The sequence below is a fragment of the Podarcis filfolensis genome (assembly GCF_964270895.1).
Source record: "Podarcis filfolensis genome assembly, chromosome: 6".
In the NCBI taxonomy this organism is placed as follows: Eukaryota; Metazoa; Chordata; class Lepidosauria; order Squamata; family Lacertidae; genus Podarcis; species Podarcis filfolensis.
In genome coordinates, this window is record NC_139609.1 from 66,946,254 (window position 1) to 66,972,724 (window position 26,471).

Consider the following 26,471-nt stretch of genomic DNA (forward strand, 5'->3'; position numbering starts at 1 on the left):
GATTTTAACTGATAAATTTGATGGAAGCATGCACAATGCATCAGGTGAGGCTGCAATCCTATATACTCATGTGGGACCAATTCCATGAGGTTTACATCCAAGCAGGCATACATAGCATTGCACTGTGAGCTACACCTGCAGCTTGAAGAGACCCAGACCAGGTTAAAAGCTTTAACAATGGATTTTGCAGAACGCTCCCTGGATGCAGCTACAGCGAGCCAGTTACTATGCATCATTTACGCAAGTGATTATATGTTAATAGGACTCTACATCATTTTATGGATAAGTACACAGAAATTATGGGATTTGGACAAGCTTTTTACATAGCTTGAGATGGTTCATTCCCCCCCCCCTTTTGTAAAATCCCTAAACTCATTACTAGGCATTAACATCAAAGCATGGTATTTTAAACAGTTCACGTGGGTAATGCTATCATAGAACGGCTATGTAATCTAATTCTGCTGTGTGTCTTAATGCTTTACTATCATTAGATATGAAAGGGGGCCCTATGGATCAGGAATGGCCGACTTCTGTATTCACAAGAGCTATCCTATTCCCCTATCCCTGGTTCAGCCACTGCAGTGTCGTCCCCCCCCCCCACACTACAATCCCTTCACAGGTGGTTGAGCACCACAAAGCCACAAGAGCTCCACCAAAGCAGTTGTGTACGGGCAACACAGCAAAAGATATTAAATCCAAAATATCTCAGTGTCAAAACACCTTTAAAATCATATCTTGACTGAAATGTGGGTTGCAGGAAGACACAAAAACCGCTTGTGGGTTCAGTATGGTTCAGATGGCACCAGCTAAACAATCATCACCTAAATTGATGATAGAAGAAACGGAATCAGAATCGGGTAGGGATGTGGCGCAGGACTACAAGGACTGCCTGTCTCCATATAAACCCACTCAGACCCTGCAATCACCATCTGAGGCCCTCCACGAGAGGTCCAGAGGGTGGCAACACAAGAGCAGGCCTTTTCTGCAGTGGCTCCCCATCTGTGGAATGCTTTTCTCAGAGAGTTTCGCCTGGTTCCTTCATTACACACCTTTAGGCACCAGGCAAAAATGTTCCTTTTTAACCAGGCCTTTAACTGACATCCAATACCCTTTTGAATATGTTGTGGGATTATTGGTTTGCTTTTGTTCTTTTTATTATATATTTTGTTCTTTTTTATGTTGTTAACCACCCTGAGATCTATGGAGGACTTAATTTTGACACAAACAAGAGGGCAGCTGTAGCTCATGCTTCCTTCTCCTTTATTCCATATAGTGTCTGGACCGAATGAGCAAAACGTGCACAACCTAGCTCTGGTTGGAGACACTGAAACTGCACTCTGGCAGGCTTCAGTTTGCTCTTTACAACATTGGTGTCCACGGGAAACAATGAACTGAGTGCTGGTGCAACAATTATGAGTGTTGGATGAGGATGAGGGAGACTTGGGTTCAAATCCTCATTCATCCATGAAGCTCACACTGTGTCCTTGGGTGGGTTGCTATATCTCAGCCTCACTTACGACAAAGTGTTGCTGTGGGGATAAAAGGGGGAGGGGGAGGAGGAATCATGTATGATGCCTGTATCTCCTCAGAAGAAAAGGGGAGATATAAATGTAGTAAATAAATAAAATAACTGCAGTACAAAACATGTCCCTCATCAGAGAATGGTTGGACCAGGCAGGCCTGGACTTGTTAAAAAAATGCCTAACTTAAATCAAATCTTTTACAGGATTCACCCTGTACAAAACCCACCAGGCTTTTTAAAGCTTATCCCTTGAGAACATTCCCCTTCCATTGCCAACAGGGAGGAAATGAGGCTAGACTATTTGGCCCATGCACTTTGAGAGGCCAACCTAAGATTCCATGGTACAGGTAAAATAGCAGAGGACTTTATCAGCCCATGGATGAGCTCAGTGACCTGGGAGCCCTTTGCATGGCCCTCCCCCAAACTCCCTCAAGTGAGAAGCAGGTGAACCTGTATCTGCTCAAAGGGGATTTCAAAGCTGAACGACTCGTTGAAATAGGGGTTCAGAGTCTTCTTCTTGACGGTGGTCTTCTTCTTCTTGAGCCTCTTGCCATTCTGCAGCAGGTGGATCTTCACATAGGGATCTGAAAAGCAAGGCTAAGCAGTTCAGACTTTGCAGGCAGCTAACACACACTGAAAGGAAACCTCAAGGGGAAACAGCTAGGAATTAGCCATGGTGCACAGAGGAACAGGACAGAGATGCCATTAACTTTTTGCTCCATAATCCGGAATCGTTGGTCGTTTAGAGCCACTTATGTAGGATGCATTTCTGTGGATCCTCCTCCTCTTCCCAGAGAGTCTTTATCTCTTTGTAAAAGCTCAAGATACCCACCAACTTGGGATAAGAGGATTAGACAAATGCATGGAGCACAAGGCTACCAGCAATGATGGCCACGCTCTACTTCCACCGTGTGGAATCACAAGTGGGGAAAGTGCTTCCCTCAGCTCAGGGGATGCTTGTGGGCTTCCCATAGGCATCTGGTTTGCCACTGTGAGAACAGGATGCTGGACTAGATGAGCCTTTGGCCTGACCCAGCAGGTTTTCCTCACGTCCTGGGGCAGCATAAGGCTGGTTCACGCTTCTCTAGTGGAATGGCTGACATCTCAAGATTGAAATGGCCACAGTCCCATGCAGGAAGCTGATGGAAGCAACTTTCCATACAGTTGCAGGTATTTCAACTACACCAGTACAACTCTCCCTTTTGGGGCAGGGGGGTCAAGAAGCCATAGATATAAATGGTCACAGCCATATGGGAAGCTGCCCAATGCTCACAGCACACGTTTCATTTTCAAGTAGCATCCATGCAGCTGGTGTCACTCAGACTTAAGCAATGTGAGGCCAAGGACACCTTCCCCCCCCAAAAAAGAACTATGAGACCTTAGGCTGAAGGGCAGGTAAAAAAAACACCAAATCAAAATAAAATAATTGAATAATATAGAGGAAGAGGAAGAAGCAGCATTTTGGCAGGTGTGGGTTATACATTCATATTACAAAGCAATGAAAGTAAGAACTACTTTATGCCTCATTGTGCAAAAATGCCCAGAAAATCCTTCAGTCCTGGCTCTGAGGTGCCATCTGGTGGGCATGAAGTTGATCTGCACTCACCTGAAAGTCCACCGACATCCATCTTTTTCAAGTTCTTGGCCTCCAGGATGCAGACAGTGAGTTTCCCGGCAGTGGGCACATATCGTAATGAGATACAGATGTCTCCCAGTTTCTCTGGCTGTCAAGGGAAACAGGGAGAGCAATGAAATCTGGAGTTCTACTCAGCGCCAATAAAAGTTCAGAGTCCTAAGTCATGGCATAACACAACTGCCCTATTCACACTGCCCCTTCTCACCGTCTAGCAGACAAATAATTTGAATGTTGCCCTGTCATTACAACTATGGCCACCATCGCCTCCTCCAGCCAGGAAAGCAAAGGACCTGGTGTCAGGAGCAGGAGTAACATCTGACACCTTCCTTATGTTGCCTGTCACATGCTGAAGATGCACCTCTTTATCTTGGCCTTTGACATTTGAGATATATACTTTAAGGACCATCCTATTCGCTTGACTGTAATTTGCTTCTAACTTATTTTAATATTGCATTTATAAATTGCTGTAACCCACCCTGGGACTTTATGGTGAAGGGTGGGTGAGAAATTGAATAAATAACAGCAAGATTATTCCATATTTTGGTACGCTTATACACAGGCATTAATACTAAAACCAGAGGAACAGCGGACAATACATTCAAAGTACAATGAGCTGTCTTTATGCATTTTTAGTTATTATTACATTTAGATCTCCCCGTTCCTTCAAGGGGTCAAGGTGACATAAATTTATTACCTTCTCTATGTTATCTTCACAGCAACCCTGTGAGGTAGGTTAGGCTGAGAGATAGCGACTGGCTCAAAATGACCCAGAGGGTTCCTGACTGAGTGAGCCTCCCCTGGTTTTACAGGTCCTAGTCCAACGCACTAACCTCTATACCACACAGGCTGGATGCACAGCTCCAGTCTAAGGCAGGAGGAATAACAAGTTCCTCCACCCCTCGGAAATCATTGAGGTGAGAAACCCCATAATGATGTTAAGATCTATTTCCTGAAAAGTAATAAATAGCCAATTTTGGACTCAACATTGTTTATATGTAGTTAGGGTTTAGGGATTCCCCACCATCACAAACGCACACACCAATATGCATCACTTTTGACTTATGAATGCTACATTTTTTTTAATCCAAGACCTTATTCTTCCAACTAGGCAGTAGAGAACTTGGTTTTTAGACTTGACCAATCAGTTTCCATTCCTTAGATACTGACAAGAGGCAAGTGATCTTCCACAAAGACCACTTAGTAGCAGAAGGCTGAGGTGCAGAGATGCTCTGCTGAGAGACTGAGGGTTTCCTTAAAGAAGGCAGCTCAGCCCAGCAAGAACCTAAGCCTTCTAAATCTGCATTTCTCCAATGCCAACCTCCTACCAAAGACCTCCGGAAACTTAGCAAAATTCACCTTCTGTGTGGGGCTCCTTCATGCAGTGCTAAGTATCACTACCCACATTTGCACAGCTGAGGTAAAAAAAAAGCAGTAACGTAATTGAAAAAAACAGCAGCAAAAGGCAACGAAAGAAAACAAGATGCTTCCAGTTCCATCAGCTCCTTACCTCCTCTTTTTCTGCACTCTCCAGATCCCTCCATTCTTCAATGGGCTGCCCCAGGTCCACCGTGTTCATGGGCACCTTGACTTCTCCAATGATGTCATGTTTGGAGAAACGGTCAAAGTCATAGATAGCCATCACCAACGTCTTGCCACCCAGCTCCTGATATGGAATCTGTTACACAGAACAGAGGACTGAGGTTCAATAACTGCTTTGGCACCCGGAACAAACTCTCTTAAGAGGCTGTTGGAATAATCTTGCCCAATAATACATTTTGTTTCGATTGCCAGTAATTTCCCCCCATTTTTCTCCGAGCGACACTGGGTATTGCTCCCTGCAGTACTTCTTTCTTTCTCTCTGGGGGCTACCACAAATATGTCAGTGTGCCGTATATCCTCTGCAGAGGATGCCTAGGCCAACAGAAGTCTCACCTTGAAGACAAAGGTCTCATTGTAGGTTGGGTTAAGGGTCTTCTTTTGCACTTTGGTCTCAAACTTCTTTTTCTTGTCAGGAAGCAGGAAGACTTTGACGTAAGGGTCAGATGTGCCCCCCATGTCCAGTGCTGGGAGCTCAGCTGCTTGGAGGATCCCTACTGTGAGCTGTCAGGGAAAAATAGGTCTTAGGAAATGAAATGGCTTTGCAAGGCCACATGCCAAACAGCACAATGCATAGAGAAGGAAATTGGCCTCAGAACTAATATGAACTGTCACCTTCCTTCTGCTCTTGCTAGATGCCCTACGTTGTCCTTCTCTTTTGTGTTACACTCACAGGTGTTATTCTTCAATTCGCCTAGCAATACCATCTTATTTAGTTTAGTTTATTGCTATGATATATAAAATACATAACTGTACAGTGTAAACCGCCCTAGGAAGAAGGGCAGTATAGTAATTTAATAAGTGAAATAATGACGAAGAATGAAAAGCAGCAACTAACCATGTGTTCCTTTTTCATTATGCTTGCAATAAATACGGAGACTACCCTTCTGTAACATTGAAACAAACCATGATTCAGCCCAAACAAGCAGTCTCTGGGAGAGATTTCGGCCAGTCCTTCTGGTTGCTTTGCTGCTCTACCAAACTGAGCCAAGCCATGATTTCACTTAACATATCATCCAAACTTGTATTTGTAGCTCAGCCTTGCCTGATAAACCATGAGCTACAAACCACAAGGCAAACTTCGGTTAAAGCTCATTATTTGTTGAGAAACCAAAACTGCAAGCCAGGCTTGGATAAGATGCTAAGCCAAACCACATCTTTGACTAGTGCACCAGCTAAACAACCAGAGGAGCCAAGCAACTTCAATCATTTTTCTGGAGCTTACACATTTTGTCATGCTAACCCATTATGTTTGGCTTAGCACCATGCACAAACTGGGCCTATAAATCCACTGGCCACTATGTCATGCCCATGAAGCTGATTATCTCATTGACCATCAAGAGATAGCCATTCACATTACTTCTTACAAATAAAAGTATACTGGGAAAGTACCATTATTCCATCACCTGGTTTGTAAAAGAAAAAGAGCATAAAATTGCATGCCACTGTTTTTGAAGGAAAAACAGTGTGTGGAGAGAGAATTTGGAATGGGAGAAGGGGATGTTTAATCTTTTTCTAACCTCAACTTCCCTGCTCCAAATAACTCTTCTTTCACACACACAAGCTCCTTCACCTGGTACAATTGTGAGGGTAAAAATCAGCTTTAGGGGGGCCTGTAGTGGAAAAGCTGTGGGCAGGGAAAGAGCAAAGCTTCTCTTTCACATATACTGCTTCTCAACAATACTGCCATCTCGCTGAAGCTGCTTTCCCTCAAAATCAAAATGGCACTGAGGCTCTCTGACATGTGTGGCTAAATAACACACAGCTACCAACTGTGTTAACTGCTTCTGCTATCACTGTACTCCCATTGGGTGACATCTCTCCAACAGCTTTGGGTGCATAGCCTTTCCCCTTCTCTCTCGCCCCACCTATTCATTTGGGTGCCTTACCTGGTTAGCCTGGAAGTCATAGTCTAGGGAGAACTGCAGCTTGCCCAGGTTCTCTGGTTCCTTCTCCTCTTCCTGTTCCCCCTCTCCTTCCCCTTCTTCTTCATCATCATCGTCATCATCCTGTTTGTCCTGGAAGAGAAGCAATACCATAATGTTTTGCACAGGAACACCATGCACTGAGAACCTAGTTCCCCTTCACACATGCGTATCCTTTCTCCCATACCTTGCCTAAGCACTGAAATGCATGTACATAATCTATAAAGCGTTACTTCAGGAGTAGGAAAAGGAGAGTTGGCGAAAGAGGAGCCTAAGGTTCCTTATCAGTATTTTGCTCATAATTTTGGGTCTCTCTCTGACTTCAGTCATCACCACACAGGCTGGGCACATGTTTATTCCAGTCACGACAAAGAGTTAAAAATTTCTAGATACCCTAAATGACGGAATCATTGAAAAGTTGGGTAGAAGGGTGACGGTCCTGGACTTAATCTTAAGTGGTGCCCAGAACCTGGTACATGATATAAGGGTTGTTGGACCAGATAGTAACAGTAACCCTAGTGGTGAAAAAGTCAACATATATGTCAGTGGGCAAAGCCCAACTTTGAAGGAGGAAATTCCCCCAAAATGAGGGGACTGGTAAAAAGGGAAGTTGAAAGGGAAAGTCAAGAGGCGTCAAAACTATCTAAAATTCTTGGAGGTAGGGATTGTTCAAAACTAGAAGTTCGGCTAGACTGCATACAGATCAGGGAAGATGCCCCCAGAGCAACGAGGAGGCCAGCAGAGTCAAGGAAGCTATCCAAAAGGCTTCCTTCAGAAAATGGAAGCCTTCGCCAAAGGAAGAGAACAAAAAGGAACACGAATTTTGGCAAAAGAAACGAAGGCAGATGGTGGCCTGGTTCACATGTCACAATAAGGCAAACCATGGCTTGATGTGAAGGTGTGAACATGTCGAGCTCACAACGACTTTCCTCCTCCCTGGTCCTTCTTGCTCCCTGCTGAGGTTTGGCATTATGTGGCACCTGCAGTAGTGCCTATCCAGTAGCACCTGGATTTTGATGCATTTAAAATTGCACTTTGTTAGTAATGGTTTTGTTCTGTTTTATGTGGTGTTTTTATTGCATATTTTTATTTAACTGTCTATTGCCTTGGAGGGATTAATGAATTAATCATCATAATCTACTACAGAGATTATAGGCCTGAGGCCATCCAAATGTTGATGACCTCACATCAATCCCAGGCATGTGGTCAGGGATGAGAGATGAGAGTCCCGCTTTATCTGGAGAGCCACGGGTCTCCTATCCCTGGTCTATTGGATAGCAGATTTAGTGAAAGGAAGAGACAGAACCCACGGCTCAGTTATGACTATTGTTAATTGCACTTTAAACTAACCTTGGGCTATTGTGGCCAGTGAAGTTTACTCTGGTTTGTAAACGGTTTCTGTTGTTTCTGTTGCAAATAAAAGTCTATTTCTTGGATGCCTAAAATTTCTTACTGTTGATTTTTATTATTACATGCTGTATTTAATATTGATTTGCTTGTAAGCTGCCCAGTATATATATTGATAAGCTGCTACATAAATTTAACACCTCAGTAATTTTCTGCATAAATGCTGAATGCTCTGACTTTCAGAATATAAAGATTAGATTTCCGGCAACTGTGAACTCTGAGAGATTTCAAGGAGAACAGTGTAAGCAATGGAACTGTTGTTATCTGGTTTGTGTACAAAGGGGACCAATCTATGGCAAGAGGATTATGGGAAGTGGGGTTGCCATGATGCAGCAGGGGGAGGAGCCTGGCTGTTCAGTAGCTTTAATGAGAGGGTGGCTGGTGCTCACTAAGGGATTGGTGCCTAGGAAATGAAACAGGGGCTTCACCTAAATCCAATATTCTCCTTTTGTACCTTGCATAAAACAAATGGGACTGGAACACTCACACATTTGTATGCATGCATACACACCCTCAATGTACATGTTATTCATTAAAGCAATTCACATATTTAAAATGAAATATGTTGATCTAACTTGGTCAAATGTACTGTATATTTTCAAACTAGTTCTTTCCCCACAAAATTCTTGCAAACACAATCAGGTCACCGATACATGCAAATTCATTCAGAGTTTCATTTCGCCTTGTGGAGTTTATCCACACACTTTCTTGTCCCACTGCTTCCCCCCTGATCTTTACTGCTTAATCAGAGCAAACTGCAATTGGGTTTTCCACATATTGCTGTTTGCTCCGATTTAAAGCTAAAGAGCAATATTTCCCTGGGAAAGGAGCAAGCGGGAAACCGCTCAGCTCAGGCACAGGCCAAGCGGAAGTATGGACAAGTCTGTTGTCTTGACAGAGAAACTGATCTGCTAAAACACTCATTTGATGATGCACATTATCCAACAATTAACACAAAACAGACTTTGCACTCAACCTCATTTACAACTGGGTAGATTTGCAGGAATTTAATGTCCCCTCAACCAAAATGTGTAAGAAAAATTTGTTTACCTTCCCCAGTATAAGTCCCATATCACAATTAACTCCACCATCTTAACAAAGCCTGCGTAGAACTTTGAACTGTGTGTTAGTTAAACCCTCTTCCCTTGTCCCTTTAAGCCTAAAAGGGAAGCGACGTTTGCATCAGGACCTACCGTGAGTTGACATCCAGGTTAGTCAGATAAGATGGAGACAGAACAACACAGAAGGAGAGCAACGAGAGCACAGAGAAGGAAGAGAAGGGCATTATAGAGACAAAAACTGCACACATCATCAACAACACCTAGTGCTCCTGAGAAACCACAGACTCCATACCTTCAAAATGTATGCTGTATGGGGGACTGGGTAATTACAATTTCAAGAAACCATTTTGGGGGTGGGGTGAAGGACTAACTACGCATTACATTAAGCTAGTTGTTTCAGTTTGAAAGAAAAGCATCTGTGTGGGAAGCTGACTCAGATCATGTTCCTGATCCAAATTGGGACCATGCACTAATTTCCCACTGGAAGTCACACCCCTGGTTGTAATTTCCCACTGCAGGTCTTGTTTGCTGAAAATTGCATGGGCCCTCAAACTGGACTGGGAGCTTTTCCTTCAAAACAGAAGCTGCCATTCTGGGGTTGCTTCTTTTTTTAAAAAAAAAGTGGTGCGCATTTTGTCCCTTGTAACACAGCTGTATCTGCACTCATGTTCATTTTGCTTAGAAGGGTGCAAACAATGTCATTTGCCACTGTGTGTTTTGAATCAGCCAATTTCTTCTCCCCACTTTATTGTAAATTGTCTCACAAAACTGAATGAAGGTAACTACTGGACCTGGATTTCTCTGGAACCTGAAAAGCACAGAAGTACATAGGGGAAAAGAGAAAGACAGAGAGAAAGAGAAAACATGATTTTCTATGCACATTAGTAACTTAGGGACTGCATATTTGCCTCTGCTTCTAGAACAACATCAAAGAACAAAAAATAAAATGCAAAGAAAAGACACATAGCTGTTGTAATGATCCTGCTAAGAGGGTGCGGTCTAGTGCTTCCAGAGACTTATAGACAGAAAAAGCTCCAATACTGTCTGTTGCTATTGGCATTCATCCTCTGTTTGAAGCAGAAGATATACAGTCACTGGCCTGGTTTGCATAAACTATGGCTTAGCCCAAATGTGGGAACTATTGTAAAGAGAGTTACACTCATTGACACTTTGCTCTTCCCCAGGCATTTTGCTGGTGCACCAGGACTCATGGTTTAACTATCTCCAGACTAATCATGAATGGTAACCAAGGCTTGTCCTATGGCTTATGGCTCATGGTTCATTTGGGGAGCAGCAAAATAACCCAGGGAGGAGTGAAGCACTTGCACTCTCCTCTCCAGAAGACCATGCAATCACACTAACCCATGATTTGCCTTAGTGTGATGTGCAAACCAGGCCACTGAGTTCTGCACAACAGAGTTCAGTTCCCCCAGCACAATGACAGCTACACATTTGTGACTGGTTTAGCTCAGCTAGAAGATATGTAGGAAAATCTTATGTTGTACCCATTTAGTAAATGGCTCTTACTATGACCAGAGACTTGGGGCAGATTTCTGCATCGAACGCATTCCACAGAACTGTGCCTTTTTACGTTATCCTTACACAAGTTATCCTACTTGCTAGGGAAGCATTTTTCCAGAGGTTTTTATGTCTCAATTAACTGATGCATCTAGGCATTCCATATTAACATCTAATCTATCCTTCCTGTCTGAAAATCCTGAATACTGCAATTAATATTTGCTCAAACATTTGCTCAAGTTAATCAGCAATGGGAAACCCCAATTTAATAAAATCAGAGGATTACAGAATAGTTGAATTCCAGTGGTGGTGGTTGTGCTCAGGTGCTGCTTGTGGGTTTCCCACAGGCATCTGGTTGGCCAATGTAAGAACATGATGCTGGACGAGACGGGCCACTGGCATGATCCAGCAGGCTCTGTTGCAATAGTTTCCCTAACTACCGAGTACAATCCCAGGATGGAGCATGCATGTATTAATAAGGTGGAAAGAACCACGCAAGTCCATCGCCCCACCCCACCCTGGAATACACTTGGCTTTGCATTAGGCAATGTGTTTACACTAAAGGCATGCCCATTAGTGGTTACACTGGGAAGTTACACAATAATGAAGCTAGCAGGGAAGGCATAGTTGCCTTGCCATGAGCCTTAGAGCTGAAACTGACTGCTAGCCTTCCATGGTCAGAGGCAGTAATGCTCAGGAATACCAGTTGCTGGAAACCTCAGAAGAGACCATGCTCTTGCCCCTGGGTGGCCACTGTGAGAACAGGCTGTTGGATCTGATGGACTATTGGCTTAGATCCAATAGGCTCTTCTGGTGTTCTTAACCTAGAAAACATGTCCAGGTCTTGTGGGAAGTGAGAGGGAGGAAGGTGACTGCTCTGTCCCATGTTCAGGATGCACATCCTCCTTCTGCGTATGATGTCCAAAAGCAAGAGGAGTCGTTCAGCTTCCCATCATTCCTTTCAAATGTCTGAAGTGGGCTAGGTACCAGGCTAAAATGATGAATGTCAACCTTTCACTTGGGACCCTACATGATGCACAAAACCACCAGATCACTTCTATTAGGAAGGCAATTTATACCTGGTCAGATTATTTCCCCATCTATCCTAGTCCCTTGCCTGACAGCAGCTCTCCAATGTCTCAGACAGATATCTTTCTCATTGTCTGCTACCCAATCCTTTTTTTTAAGTGAACATGCTGGGGATCAAACCTGGGATGTTCTACATGCAAAGCATGCACACTCTTTTACTGAGCTATGTCCTTTCCATTATTCCAGCCTGCCTAGTTGCAAGGAAGTGGGTGTTGTCTTAGTAATTTGTTATCTTGGTTTTGCATACATTTTCTGGGTCCTGGGACCAACAATGCTGAAATGCCTCAAGGAATTTAACTGTTTAGCCTTGGCCCAGCTTTCCTCATTTTCCAGTGTCTCTGGAAACACAACCAGTTAATGACATCCAAATCTTCCACTGTTGGATTTGGCAAGAGAAGTGACTCAAGGCAGAGAATCATGAGGAAAGCTTTGTGACATCTCTTCTCCATCCTCCCTTAATTACATGCAGAATCTCAGCACAAAGCAGAGGGATCTGGATGACTAGGCACCTCTGGGCTGTGCTTCATTAAAGCACCTCATGCAAATAGCCTCATTAACAGAGAGAGAAAGAGTTGCAGCAATATGGGCTATAAAAGTCCCATCTTTGAGCCTGCTACCCAAGTTACCAAATCAAAAGTCTCCAATATGGGAGAAGAATTTAGTGCCCATAAAACCTTCCAGAGTTTCACAGGTTTGTCTATCTTTAACTGCTAATGGGATTTGCTGCTGAGTTAGTTTGATTGCTGCCAGCAAAGCAAACATTATAACCCTGAGCAGTAAGAAGGGGGGGGGGAATTGGTGTGATGGTGGCATCAGGTGGGACGCTGCACCAGACACTTTTATGAGCTGGGATTTATTGACTGATTTGTACACAATACTTCCTGGGAGCAACACCCTTTCAGATCCTCTAGTGCTTTTGTGGCCTTTAATGTTTTTCATCTGCAGGTACTAGGCAAGAGAAGTCACCATTGCTGGTGGGAGAAAAGGTATGTATTCCTACCTTCCATTGACTTCTAGTGCATTGCAGGCTGTAGATAAGGCTCACAGGAAAATCTACTACAAAATACTATAATGCTGATAGAACCATAATCTACTTAACTTCCCCCTTTTAAACAGAATATTATCCACTACTCTAAGTCTTGCGTAGCTTCCATTCATGTCCAGTAGGGTTTGCCCAACGGAACTTCCTAGAAAAGCTGGAATATACATTATAACTAAGGATCTGCCCATTAAAAACATACTCACATGAGAAGCATAATGCTTTTTTCTTTTCTTTTTTACCAGCCAGCATATGTATATTTTTTATGGACCAGAAAGGCTGGATATCTTGATCCTGAGTGTTCTCTAACAGCTACTGGTCTTCTGTTTGATGTAGGTAAGTTCTCGTAGCATTTACTTACCAAAGAGGAACTCTGTGAGCTTTACTTCTACACAGACAGGTTTTAGTGTTGGGTTGCAAACTACCCTGACTAATATCAAGGCTTGCATTTTGATGGTCAATCTTTTATCTTAAGGCTGCTGCTGCTACAAGCAATGAAGGTCCAATTTCAAATCTCACTGCTGGCCCTACCTGGTTGGGGCTCTCATGCACTCCCTGCATAATAAAGAACTGAGCTCTTTGCTTGTACATCTGATTTTCATCCCGCCAAAAGCACAAGCAAGTCCTCACCGCATCATGCTAACTGCAGCATCATAACCGATCCTCTCCCAGGAGGTGTCATTTTACCTGGCCTTTCATGTCTTTCATGTTCATTGCATTTTTCATCCCCTTTTTGTCCTTCTTGTTCTTCTTCTTCTTGCAGCAGCATTTCTTGCAGATGCAAAAGCAACAGGTGAGGATCAGCAGCCCAGCAACTACAGCAATGGCAATCAGGGCCCAAGGCGGCACTGAAAATACAAAACACTCTCATTGCACAGTTATAGCGGAATTTACTGGGATGGCCGAGTGCCTGAAATGCAAGCATAGGTCACACTACTCACAACCCAGGAAATTTATTTAGTTATTCCATGGATAATTAACTTGTACCCTGATTGTTGGGTCCAGGGTTCCAACCAGCACCACTTCTAAAGTCACCTCCATTTTTAATTTTTTTTTTTTAAAGCATAAAACTAAAAGTAATAATTTGCAATGCTTGCTGAAATGCACGACCTTTTGCTGCATGCCGACAGGCATTCCATTATTTAGATGCCATGACTTAAAAGACACCATCCCTACCTGCTGCACTTTTGACCGTGGGTTTTCAGATGTTGACCTGAATACAGGGGCAGCCCTATGCAGCAATGACCATTCCTATCCTATGAAAATGCTATGTATAGAACATTTCCTGTCAACAGTTCTGTCATGAGTCTTCTCCTTCCAGGTGGCTTCTTAAATGCTAAAAATCAATATGCTTTCCATTAAATATAGAGTGTAATTTCTCTCTCTTTTTCTTTTTTAAAAACACAATTATTTTCTTCGTCTCTTTCCTTCTGCAAACCACACATATTTTTCAATAAAGCTCTTTTTTTAAAGCAGAAAACCATTCAGTAATGTTCCTGAATAAGGTTGACTAAGTCAGGGATGAGGAACTTGTGGTTCTCCAGATGCTGTTAAGACTCCAGTTCCTGTCATCCGCAGCCAACATGGTCAATGGTCATGAATGATAGGAATTGCAGTCCAACAATACCTAGAGCAAGTGTGGGGAACTGGATCTGGTCTGAGGGCCAGAACATCATCTCCTCAACCCCCAGTGGGCCAAACTTGAGCTCTCCAACACCTGATGTTGCAATGACATCAGGTGCCCATTTTAACCCTTGTGTTCAGCCCACAAAGCACCTACAACATTGCAAAGCCAGAGATTTCCCAATGTTGATTTAGAAGGCCGCATGTTCCCTATCCTTGGCTTAAACACTTTGGCTTGTACCACAATGATGTCCTGAGTATACATCATTGTCATTTATCCCACAAGTAGTTAATTGCCCACAAGTAGTTTTTTGCCAAGAGGGAATTCAGGCTTGGTGCCAGCCCAGTCCTTTGCATTCTACAAACAGGTTTAGAAACTGCAGTGATGGAGCAAGCAGAACAGTTCTGCAAAGTTTCCAAAAAAGGGGCAGCATATGCAAGCTACTTACAGGGAATCTTGTTTATCTCGTTCATGAACTTTTCTTTAATCTTGGCAAAGACATCCTCCTGGCTCTCTACTGGGCCTGAAGGCTGTGTCGTGTTGTCCATTGACACTGCTGGTGCCACTGTTGTGGTAGGGATATGGGGTGCCGCAGTGCCCGGGGTAACAGCTATGATGGGCTCCGGCTGGGGCTTCTTCTTGAAGAGGTTCCAAGTCATCTTGGCTACTCTTGAGGGTCACTGAAAAAATATAGGCACAATGATAGTTGCTCTATACTATTTGACAGAGTACTAAGAACGACACTGAGAAATAGCTTCTTACATATGATGAAGTAGGCATGGAAGCATTTGTTTATTTCAGCTCATTTTTTTTTAAAAAAAATAGATTATTAAAACTGCACTCTTATAACCTTATGAAGGCCCAATGTCCAATGAAGCATGTCAAAACAAGTGCTCCTTAATAATGAAGCAGCCAAACATGTTCCAACTCTGAATCTTCTTCACTAGCCACATATTTATAATTAGATAAAATGAACACAATTAGTTGTGGTTAGTACCTCAGAGGAACATGCATCTAGTGGCATAGTCCTAATTCTACCACTTGCACTTAGGTTTTGAAGTCAAAAAGTATCATTAATAGACTGAGAACAAGTCACATCCAAGTGCCTTAAATCCTGCATGAACATGACTACAAATGTAAACCTTAAGGAATGCATGCGAAGATTGGTACATGATCAACAGGGCTTTCGCAGAGTCAAAATAGTACTCACATCTCAATTTCTTATTCTAGTTTTGTCATCAGAAAGCATCATAATAATTTCAAAGAGCATCACTTTTTTCCTGACATGAGATCAGGTCCATCTATCCTTCCCCAAAGCTCTGGGCCAAATGCCAAGAAAAAACAAAAAGCAGGTCACAGAAAATACCCCTGTTAATGTTTCTGATCTGAAGAGTTAGCAGTCCATTTGCACATGCAAATTAGGCCACTCCAGATTCTGGGCAGGACAGCAGGGAGAGGGAGAAAAATTGGGATACAACAATCCTATACTGGACTCATGTGTGCATGCCTAAGGTGGCCCCAAAGGAAGCCCTAAAGATTCAAAGAATCCACTGCACTGCAGTAGGAGGAACATATTTTCTCTCACCCCACCTCAACCTCCCGGAGGGAATTTATATACATTTATTGCTCCACTACAAACCTGAAAGAAGCATGGCAGGCTCTGCTACAGTAGCTGAAGGACTGGAGATCTCGTGCAAGGAATTCCTGACTATTAGAACTCAGGTAACACAGAACCTAGGGAGGCGGGTGGTGCTGTGGGTTAAACCACAGAGCCTAGGACTTGCTGATCAGAAGGTCGGCGGTTCAAATCCCCGCGACGGGGTGAGCTCCCGTTGCTCGGTCCCTGCTCCTGCCAACCTAGCAGTTCGAAAGCACGTCAAAATGCAAGTAGATAAATAGGTATCGCTCCGGCGGGAAGGTAAACGGCGTTTCCGTGCGCTGCTCTGGTTTGCCAGAAGCAGCTTGGTCATGCTGGCCACATGACCCGGAAGCTGTCTGCAGACAAACGCCGGCTCCCTCGGCCTATAAAGTGAGATGAGCGCCGCAACCCCAGAGTTGGTCACGACTGGACCTAATGGTCAGGGGTCCCTTTACCTTTTTAACACAGAACCCTAGCAATGGCATTGCAGAAATGTTGTGTATCCTCAATGAACAGAAATGCCAGATGTATTTTTCATCCTGGACCATGTTCTTCTGTTCTAATTTATCTTCCTCACTTTTCTCTTCATTCATGTGCCATTCTCTTTCATGGCAATGTTGGCACTGCATCAAAACTGATCGCTTGACCATCAGAGTTTCAGCACTTGATTCTGGCTGGCTCACCTCTAAGTCTGCTGCCAGAGTGGTATTTAAACAGTGCAACTGTAGGCATGTTTACTTAGAAGAAAGTCCCATTAAGTTCAATGGGACCTGCTATCCAGAATGGCCTTGCAACCTGAAAAAGTGGCCATTTCCCAACTGTATGTATTCATTCATTTTAAATTTAAAGGTGAATGTATCTACACACAGCAAGAACTAGGGTGACTATCTAGGCAACGCCCAAAAAGAGGTCAAAGATTTGCATGAAATTTGTACATGCAAATTGATAGTCATAGATGCAAATTTAGAAATAATTACCATAATACACTTCACAATTGTGGGGAAGAGTGATCAGGCACCTTTGCAGTCTGCTGTCTAGATGCTAACTGCCGGTGGGCAACTTGAAGGATACTGCAGAGATCATTCTGTCAGGGGAAGCATTTCAGCCTGCCAGAAGGAATGATCCCCATTCCTCTCCTTGCATGCCATTCTGGGGATTCGCCTGATCTCCCTACAGAGCCAATTTGAGGAGGTGTATGGGCAGAGGAGAACGGGGAAAGCCCCAAAGCACAAGTGGAAGTTCTTGCACTGGGCTTCTCTTGTCAGGACACTTTAGTTGGATCCTGCCCCCAATTTTTAATCTGGACTTGGACCAGACAGTTCTTCAGGTGATGGTCCTTTGTGAAGTCAGATACATAAGAACAGCAAGAACAGGTCAAAACTAGCAGCAGCAGCAGCAGCAACAACAACAACACCACTTAGTGATAAATAAATGTTGTTAGATAAATAAATAATGTGAGATGCTTACTCACCTCACAAGACCTGAGTTTTTCTTTTTACATTATTATTATTTTGTTTTAATATAAGTTGTTTGGGGTCACTTTTGTAAGGAAAATGACATCATCATCATCATCATCATCATCATTATTATTATTATTATTATTCCACCCTTCCTTCCAAAGGAGCCCAGGGCTATGTGGTCATCTTGCCAGTTTCTCAAAGGGTCTCAACAGTCTTTAAAATGAAGTGGATATGTTCTGAAGGGCATTCCATGGTAAATGTTAATATGACGCATATTAGAGGTCAAAGCAGATTCTTCCTCTGATAATCTGAGTTCTCTTTCCCCTGTTCCTCTGAAGCATCAGAGAAGGCCACAGTTAGATACAAGATGCCAGAAGGGGTAGGCTATTGCTGAGAAACAAAGAACAAATTGATAATGCAGGGTGCACGCTGCTAAATAACAGGTAGGTAGCCGTGTTGGTCTGCCGTAGTTGAAACAAAATAAAAAAATTCCTTCCAGTAGCACCTCAGAGACCAACTAAGTTTGTTATTGGTATGAACTTTTGTGTGCATGCACACTTCTTCACCTCATACCAATAACAAACTTAGTTGGCCTCTAAGGTGCTACTGGAAGGAATTTTTCAATTTTGTTTTGACTGCTAAATAAGTTTCTTTAAAACCCACTGCAAATTGTTTTTTGCTCTCATGTTTGGAGCATAACCGACCACCATGTTTGGCATTGGAAAGATGTCCTCCCAACTAAAACCAGATTTTCCGGTCATTTTTCTTTTTGTTAAAAAAAAAGAGGAGAAAGAAGAAAGAAGCTTCCATGCAATTCATTCCTTGTGCAGGATGAAGCGGCAATTTAATATGTAATATGAGTCAGAGGGAAGAAGACGCTATACCCTCCCTTTGCCCAGGTTTCCCTGCATCCCTGATACTATTTTTAATTTCTTGCACAGTGGGGAGAGGGATGTCAGCTTCCTTCTCCTGCCTGGGCATAATTAACTTCAAATTACATCCTTCCACCCTCACATCTAGCTGGTGCCTAAAAGGCTGCACAATCTCGACTCTGTCCTGCTCGCAAATCCCCTCGTCTCCTGAACCTGTCATTTCACTTTTTCACGTAAGAGGAGGCCTGCATATTTATGAGTCAATATTTATGGCTGACTGGTAAACAATGAGAGCGCCTGTGGGCAAGCATCTCATTTTTGCTCTTTGGCGTCTCTTAACTGATTAATGCCAGTACGATAGCCAGCCACTGGTACGTGAGAGCCTCTGTAGACCAAGTGTAATAGATTATTCCCCCCGTGTAATAATTTAACATTTGAGAGCAGAGGGAGTTGGGGAGACAGAAGACGAAGAATGAGGAGATGGAGGGAGGTGGGGTGGAGGCGAAGTTAGAGAGTCATCTCTGAAAAAGCCAATCTGCCACTTTTCATGGCAATGAGTGAGTCAATCTCTCCTTTTTCTGCTTCTTCTCCATTGTTAACATGGTATATTTCAAGCCTCCATCAATCAGGAACGGGGTGGGGGCTATTTAACAATCGTGCTTCAACGTAAATGACAGCTTCTTAGGGCTATAAAAGAAATGGAAGGGGAGGAGGGAAAGAAGGGAGGTGAGCACCTATCCATCAGGCCCAATCTGTTGATGGAGAAAAACAACAACACAAGCTAACAGATGCTCTTCAGCAGCTATTGGACACAATTCGGGAAAGCAATGCCAGGAGGAAAGCTGCCCTTTTAAATTTCTTAAATTACACAAATGTCAACAGCAAAGTACAGATTGTGGAGGTGGCTGAGAGTAGCAAAGGCCTTGATCAGTGGAGCCAAACAGGAAAATGCAAAGCAAAACTCATATAATGCCTGCGCAACTGATTTAAATTGTGCAAACAGCCTTTTTATATATATACATATGAAGATGTGTTATTAAAATAAAAGTCATCTAATGTCCTTCTTTGGATGTGGTTGGGGCAGGGAAGGATCAGACCCATACATCTTTCTTACCTTTGCTACTGAAGTGGCTAATGAATTGGAGGCAATTGACCCAAACTAGCCCCACCCACCTCAGTTCTACTTTATACACTGAAACATTCAAACACCAGTCCAGAGTAAATTGCTAATTCACAGAAAAGGTTGATATTCTCTTTAGGAGATAGGACTGTAGTGGCAATTCCCTTCCATGAGTGCTCCAACTCCACTTCCTGTGCTTGCTGTTGCATCATCAGTCCCCTGTTCTTTTTAATGTCCAGGAAAAAAACCCCATACAGTTGCCATCTTGGAATCAAATTATACAAGACAATGGAAGACCTGTGGTCAGACTGCCCCCCGCCCATCATGGTTTTCTTCAGTGCTGGACAGCAGGTCAAAGCTGGCTGTAGTCACAAGGCTGGGATTGGAGAGGGTTTCACCTTCCCACATGGCCCCCACTCTTAATCCTGTCTAACCCCTAAAGCTGCTACAGGGTGGAGCTATTAGCCCTTCACTGCTCTGTCCCTTAACAGAGCCTCTTTTTTTCTTTTTTTAGTGATCATAGAACTCCTCTATCTCATCTAGTTCAGCACTTATTTTCAGATCCACAAAACTGGATCTAAGGTCTCCCATCTTGGTTCAGAATCAGAGCTGATTTAGCAACTTATTGTTAAAAGAGCATAAAGAGGCCATTTTAAAAGAACTGGCCAACAAAAAAATAATATGTCCTGCTTTTCAAAGCCTTTAGAATCATTACTCCTTTCGCAAATTTTAAAAGGTGACCTCGAAATTCCTGACAAGAGCTTAAGTTCTTCACCTTTGTCCTACACAGTGCTTTGGAGTGTTTCAAATGCTCAGAGCCCTTCTTCCCACATTCAGGCTTGTGAAACCTCTATGCTAGGGCTGAGGAAAGGTTTAGGAAAAGGTAAAAAGGTAAAGGACCCCTGGATGGTTAAGTGCAATCAAATTTGACTATGGGGTGCAGCACTCATCTCCACTTTCAAGCCTAGGGTGCTGGCTTTTCCCCGCAGACAGCTTTCCGGGTCATGTGGCCAGCATGACTAAACTGCTTCTGGCTCACGGAGCACTGTGAAGAATGCCAGAGCACACAGAAACGCAGATTACCTTCCCGCCACAACGGTACCTATTTATCTACTTGTGCTGGTATGCTTTCGAACTGCTAGGTTGACAGGAGCTGGGACAGAGCAATGGGAGCTCACTCCTTTGCACAGATTCTAATCGTTGACCTTTTGATTAGCAAACCCAAGACGCTCGGTGGTTTAGACCACAGCACCATCCGCATCCCCTGTAGCCTTAACAGCATGCCAGTTTGCATTATAATAAGTGTGTGAGAGTCATTCATTTCCAGAAACTGAGAGAAGATTCTTGCAGATTCTCGAAGCATCACAGTGCAAGATTACAGGCTGCTATAGACTAAACAAAGCCACTTCAAAATAATATATATCATATACCACATCTCACAAAATATACAAGTAACTGCAACTTGTTATATGTATCAGAGTCAAGCAAAGATTCAAACAAACAATGAATAGCGAGGAACGCTGAAGTGACTTATTAGTATATTTTGAATGACATTATACCGATTATATATTTACTAACAGTTATTAGCCAGCATGTTGTGTTTGCATTTTTGTAGATTGTCACATTTTGCAACACAGGGGTTTGTGGTTGTAGACTAAACAAATAGCTGTGGAGCTCTTAACTACGGGCATGCGCAATTCTTATAGGGGAGAGACTGCAAGCTCTGTCTGTGCAGTCAGGCCTGAGCTTTATACAGGCAACATGCAGGGGTGAAGTGTGCCTTGCTATCTGTTTGGTAGTAAAGTTGTAAATAGTCTTCTACCAACATGATTGTTTATTGCCTTTCAAGTAAACAATGCTTGACTGAGTTCCATTGCTTCCATGAGTGATTTATTGCCATCGTCTATGCACAACTTGATCCTTCGACATGATGCTGTGCAATTGCTACTCTGCTAACTAGCACACACGTAAGGAAACGTGCTGGACCACCCTCATGATTTACGACTGGAGATTGTAAAATCTTCTACTATTTGTTCCCTACTCCGTGGTTTGCTTAACATCCACCCTGATGGAGAATTTGCTCTTTTGTCACTTTTTGGTTGGTTCTAATCAAGGTATTGCTGTGCTTCAGATTCTGGATCCCGTCTCCACCTCCCCAAGGATCACCACAGATGTCTGGCCTTTTTCAACCATTAAAAAATAGAAATGGTTGCATTAGCTGTATGTGGCTTTCTACATACCTCTGCAGCCACTGAACTCTGCCTAGAAACAGCAGCAAGTCCAAATTCCTGCAAGTGTTCTCCAAACAGCTAAATTCAAAATTGCAAAAAAATGTAGGGCACTCAGGAGGAAAGTGCAGTGTCAGTTAGAGAGTTGTAAGGAATAGATAAGGGCAGCAAGCATGGTGAATGAATTAACAGTGCCTGTCGTTGCAGTTAAAGAGAAATGAGAAGGGCTTTTATGTATTTGCCTCAGAAGAAAAGGACAGCAAAACCATTAATAACTTGGGGGAGAAATAAAATGGGCCATTAAAAAATTGCCAAGATACTGAACTTCCCCAAATCTCCCTCAATGAAGAAATAAGTAAGTTTGGAAGATGGGATCAGTGGCACCACAGTCTAGGATGTTTATATCCTTGGTTTGTGTCAAGGGGGAGCTTTGGAGAAAAATTAACCTTATTGGCACTGCTGTTGGTTTCATTTAAAAAGCAAATGTCAAGTTCTTCTCCACATCCCAGAGAATTAAACACAGGTCTGAAACAGAAGATTAAAAATGCTAAACAAACAAATAGAACAAACAATCCTTCACAAGTATTATAGCTTTGGGATGATCCAATCTATGGATTTCTGCAGTGTGCAGACTTCCCACTTCTTGAGCAGCATTCATTAGGCTCTGACTTCCTTTGGAGAAGAGAGATCTATGGTGTTTTCGTATGATTTGGTTCATATGCAGACATACAAGTAGAGCACAGGTGGAGGAAAACAGCACGAGCGTTCCTAGCATGCAACAGTTCTGCTACCCTACATGTAAAAGGTAAAGGTACCCCTGACCATTAGGTCTAGTTGTGGATGACTCTGGGGTTGCGGCGCTCATCTCGCTCTATAGGCCGAGGGAGCCAGCGTTTGTCCGCAGACAGCTTCCGGGTCATATGGCCAGCATGACTAAGCCACTTTTGGTGAACCAGAGCAGCGCACGGAAACGCCATTTACCTTCCCACCAGAGTGGTACCTATTTATCTACTTGCACTTGATATGCTTTTGAACTGCTAGGTGGACAGGATCTGGGACTGAACAACAGGAGCTCACCCCATCACGGGGATTTGAACCACCGATCTTCTGATCGGCAAGCCCTAGGCTCTGTGGTTTAGACCATGGCGCCACCCACGTCCCCTACATGAGACCACCCCAATATCCTTTCAGTCTTCTGCTCAAACTTCTATGGCTGTCTCTCTCTCTGTCTCTCTTTCAAAACCACAGCCTCCCACAAATTTGGGCTCCCATTAAGAATACAGTAACCATTCTGAGCTAGTAATAACTAGTAATCTGCTTAAGAAAAAGAGATGGCCAGCAAGACTTCCTAACAAGATGACTACTGGACCAGACAAGCCTTGATGAACTCCCTACCTTAGCTACGTTTCAAGCAGTGTGTCACAGTGCCTAATGGAGAGACCTCCTAAATCCTTCTGAACCCTAGTGAAGGCATTTACAACCTCACTGTTGCTGCTAATGAGCCGTAACTCGGCAGATCCTAAAAGGCCTAAGGCTTCATCCACACCAGGGCCTTGTAAGCAGCAAGGTGTGTCCCCCCTTCCCCCTCTACCTTAGAAGAGGAATTCCTTCCACTCTTGGCAGCAGATTTAAATGCAGATGATCTAAAAACAATTCGGGGGGGGGGGAACCCACAGACATGCTGCAGCCCTTGGTGGTTCAAATAAGCTCTTTGAAAGATGTTGAAATATGGCTGGCACAGAAGGAAGGAAGAAGTGATTCCCACGCAAATGTTATAAATAAGCAGTGACGGGCTGGGTGTGGGCCAATAAACTGAAGCCGAATCCTGAAAAGACAGAGGTGTCATACACCCCAAACTCTCAAGAGATGGCCTGCCCTGGAGAGAACTGCACTCCCCTGGAAGGAGCTGGTCCACAGCCTGGGGGTGCTACTGGATTTGACACTGTCAGTTGGAGGCTCAAGTGATGGCTTAAAGTGCCTTTTTCCAGCTCCAACTCCTTTGCCACTCGTCTTGATGCTTCATAAAGCTGTGAAGGATCCACTGTCATGTGTTAATTATTAGCTTACTTCTTTGACAAATGAAGATTGACAGCAGTCCTAGCCAAATGCCTGCAACAGGTTACACCCCATCCCATGTACTCTGCACAAGCACCAAGGCTCAGACAACATAAGACTCCTTTTTAAACCTGGTTGCCCCTTTATCAAGAAAATAAAGAACTAGCAGGAAATTTGTCACCAGGGTAAGCAACAGAATTGGAAATTTATGCAAGCCACCCCTTCAAGCCTTGGTTTCCTCCATAATCCACATGACTGTTTCCATGTATAATAAATGGAATTATGCTCATAACACTTGCTACTAACGGGTAATTGATAGTGAGGCCCACTCTCCCTCCTCCTTTTTGATTTATCAGACTGACCTGTGGAATCAGAAATACAGACGTGAGTATGGTGGGCCAGAGCACAAACTGGTTTGACATGCAGATCATGCATATTAAAATGTTGGGGTTCCTTGCAAAGATATTTTCAAAAATGTGCTGTCTTGTGTATGTCGGTTGGGGTTCTGTAGTGAATAATACTGAAAGACAATTTGACTTCAAGAGATTTGACTTCATGCTTCTGTGAGAATGTCATAAGATATAAAGATGATTAAACTGGAAGTGTCTAAATGGAAGCAGGGTGTGAATAAGAGCAATACATTTATTAAATATATATTATATACTTGAGTGATAATTTATTTCCTGAAATGCAAAATTTTTAACTTTCTTTTTTCAATTATCTATCTATCTATCATCTATCTATAGAATACATGTTGCATGTGTTTGAATGTGTGGAGCAGAACAGTCATCTCTGTTACCAACCGGAGTCGACTCCAGTAACTTCAGTGCCAGAATACATATCAGAGAGTGAGTGGAAACAAATTGCTAGGTAAAAATCCAAGACGCACATGCAAGGAGTGCACAGCCCTTGGCAAGCAAACAAGCAAATTATGTTTGACATACTCCTTCCCTTTGTTACCAAATTGCAGAATGAGCATCAGGGAAGATATTCTTTTGTGGACTTCCTGCAGAGTATCTGTTTACGATGTCTCACGAGATCACATTTGGAAATACAATTCATTTGGAAATCTGTATAGCTGGACGAAGCTAGAAACTTAATTGGCAGGCACACTACAAACACTGTCAATTGGGCATAGTGCTAATTCAGTATATGAAAATAAAATTAGAAGACAACTCTCTTTTTCGATTATGAAAGCTCAACTGTCTCTCATTTTTATGAATAGCATTGTCTTCAAACAAGAATTAGTTCAGTCTCATTCTCCATGCACGGCTCTCCTTTTCCCTTCTTCTTTTAAGTTGTTTTTATCAAGGCACTCTTTATAAGCCCTAGATAAGGTTGAAGGAAAGTGATCATGTCATACGCAGCACTGGGTGCCATTCACTATAAATGAATTCTGAGAGAGCCCCAAAGAAGGAGAGAGTACCCATGTAAAATGCAAATACATTAATTTTAATGGGGCTTGCATAGGAAACCTTCCAAGTATAAATTTATACCCATTCTGAGTGTTCCAAAATGGCCTTACAGACAAGTAAAATGCATTGTTCTTACCAGGAACTTCTGTTCCATGAAGCATGTTTGTAATGGCACTCCAGGCCCACAATCTTACAAACTGGTAAGAAATGACAGCAATATAGGGAAATAACTAGGGCAATTACCAACACTTATATATTATTTGGTTGGCCTCTTTTATCCTCCTTTACCAAGAGGTCACTTACAATCTGATCTTGTTAACAAATTCATTGCAGAATAAAGTTTCATGATCTAGGGCTCATTTTGTCAAATGCATAAAGACACACACACACGTCCATGCAGACAACACTTCATGTATCTAAATCAAGCAGGTGCTGGTACATGAAGGCTTATGCCAAAATACCGTATTTTTCGCCCCATAGGACGCACTTTTCCCCCTCCAAAAATGAAGGGGAAATGTGTGTGCGTCCTATGGGGCAAATGCAGGCTTTCGCTGAAGCCTGGAGAGTGAGAGGGGTCGGTGCGCACCGATGCCTCTAGCTCTCCAGGCTTCAGGAAGCTATCCGCAAGCCTTGCAAGCCCGGCGGGAGTTCCCGCGGGCTCACAAGGCTTGCGGGCAGCAGCCTGCCACCCGAAGCACGGGGAGCCCTCCGGAGGGCTCCCCGTGCTTCGGGCGGGTGTCCGCAAGCCTTGCGCACCTGGTGGTGTTACGATATGGATGCAATGCAGCTGCGAATTGCTAGCTTGAAAACATCACATGATGGAATGTTGGGACTGTTCCGTGGGAAACAGAGGGACAGTCGATTCACAGTGCGAAGCACCGGAATTAGCTCAGAGTGTAATACGAGCTCTTCCTCTTGTTCCTGTACAGGAAGTACAGGAAGTGTTTGTCACTCGACTGCTGGAGCTTGAAGAGAGCAGTCATGTTTTTTGTAACGCTGCAAAGACAGAAATAAAGGCATGTAAATACGTTTCTGTCTATCTCTTTCCCCTGCCAGGTGGGCAGGAAAGAGGGGGGGTGTTCTTCTCACGCTGAGAAGAATCGCCTATCGCGACCTAGCCTGGATCCTGCTGGGGAATGCAGACAGGGAGGTCAACAGGAGATCAAGCCGGGTGCCTGGAGAGTTGCCAGTTACTACTGATATAGGCTTGAATTCCGACAGCCCTCCGGAGGGCTCCCTGTGCTTTGGACGGGTGTCCGCAAGCC

General features: G+C 43.4%; 1 protein-coding gene across 4 annotated transcripts in view; it reads right to left on the bottom strand.

Moving 5' to 3' along the window:
* Nucleotides 1-26,471, bottom strand: part of SYT2 (synaptotagmin 2) — a 151,638-nt gene that overhangs the window by 8,390 nt on the left and 116,777 nt on the right. For 3 of the 4 annotated variants that reach the window (XM_083617535.1, XM_083617533.1, XM_083617534.1), the window contains 7 exons: nucleotides 14,866-15,097; nucleotides 13,481-13,641; nucleotides 6,644-6,772; nucleotides 5,091-5,258; nucleotides 4,666-4,833; nucleotides 3,129-3,246; nucleotides 1,973-2,106 (listed from right to left, as the gene is read on the bottom strand). In XM_083617535.1, coding sequence (XP_083473661.1) covers nucleotides 1,973-2,106; nucleotides 3,129-3,246; nucleotides 4,666-4,833; nucleotides 5,091-5,258; nucleotides 6,644-6,772; nucleotides 13,481-13,641; nucleotides 14,866-15,076 — 1,089 coding nt within the window. In that variant the 5' untranslated portion in view covers nucleotides 15,077-15,097. The remainder of the gene's footprint in view (nucleotides 1-1,972; nucleotides 2,107-3,128; nucleotides 3,247-4,665; nucleotides 4,834-5,090; nucleotides 5,259-6,643; nucleotides 6,773-13,480; nucleotides 13,642-14,865; nucleotides 15,098-26,471) is intronic. The other variant, XM_083617536.1, reaches the window with a different exon arrangement.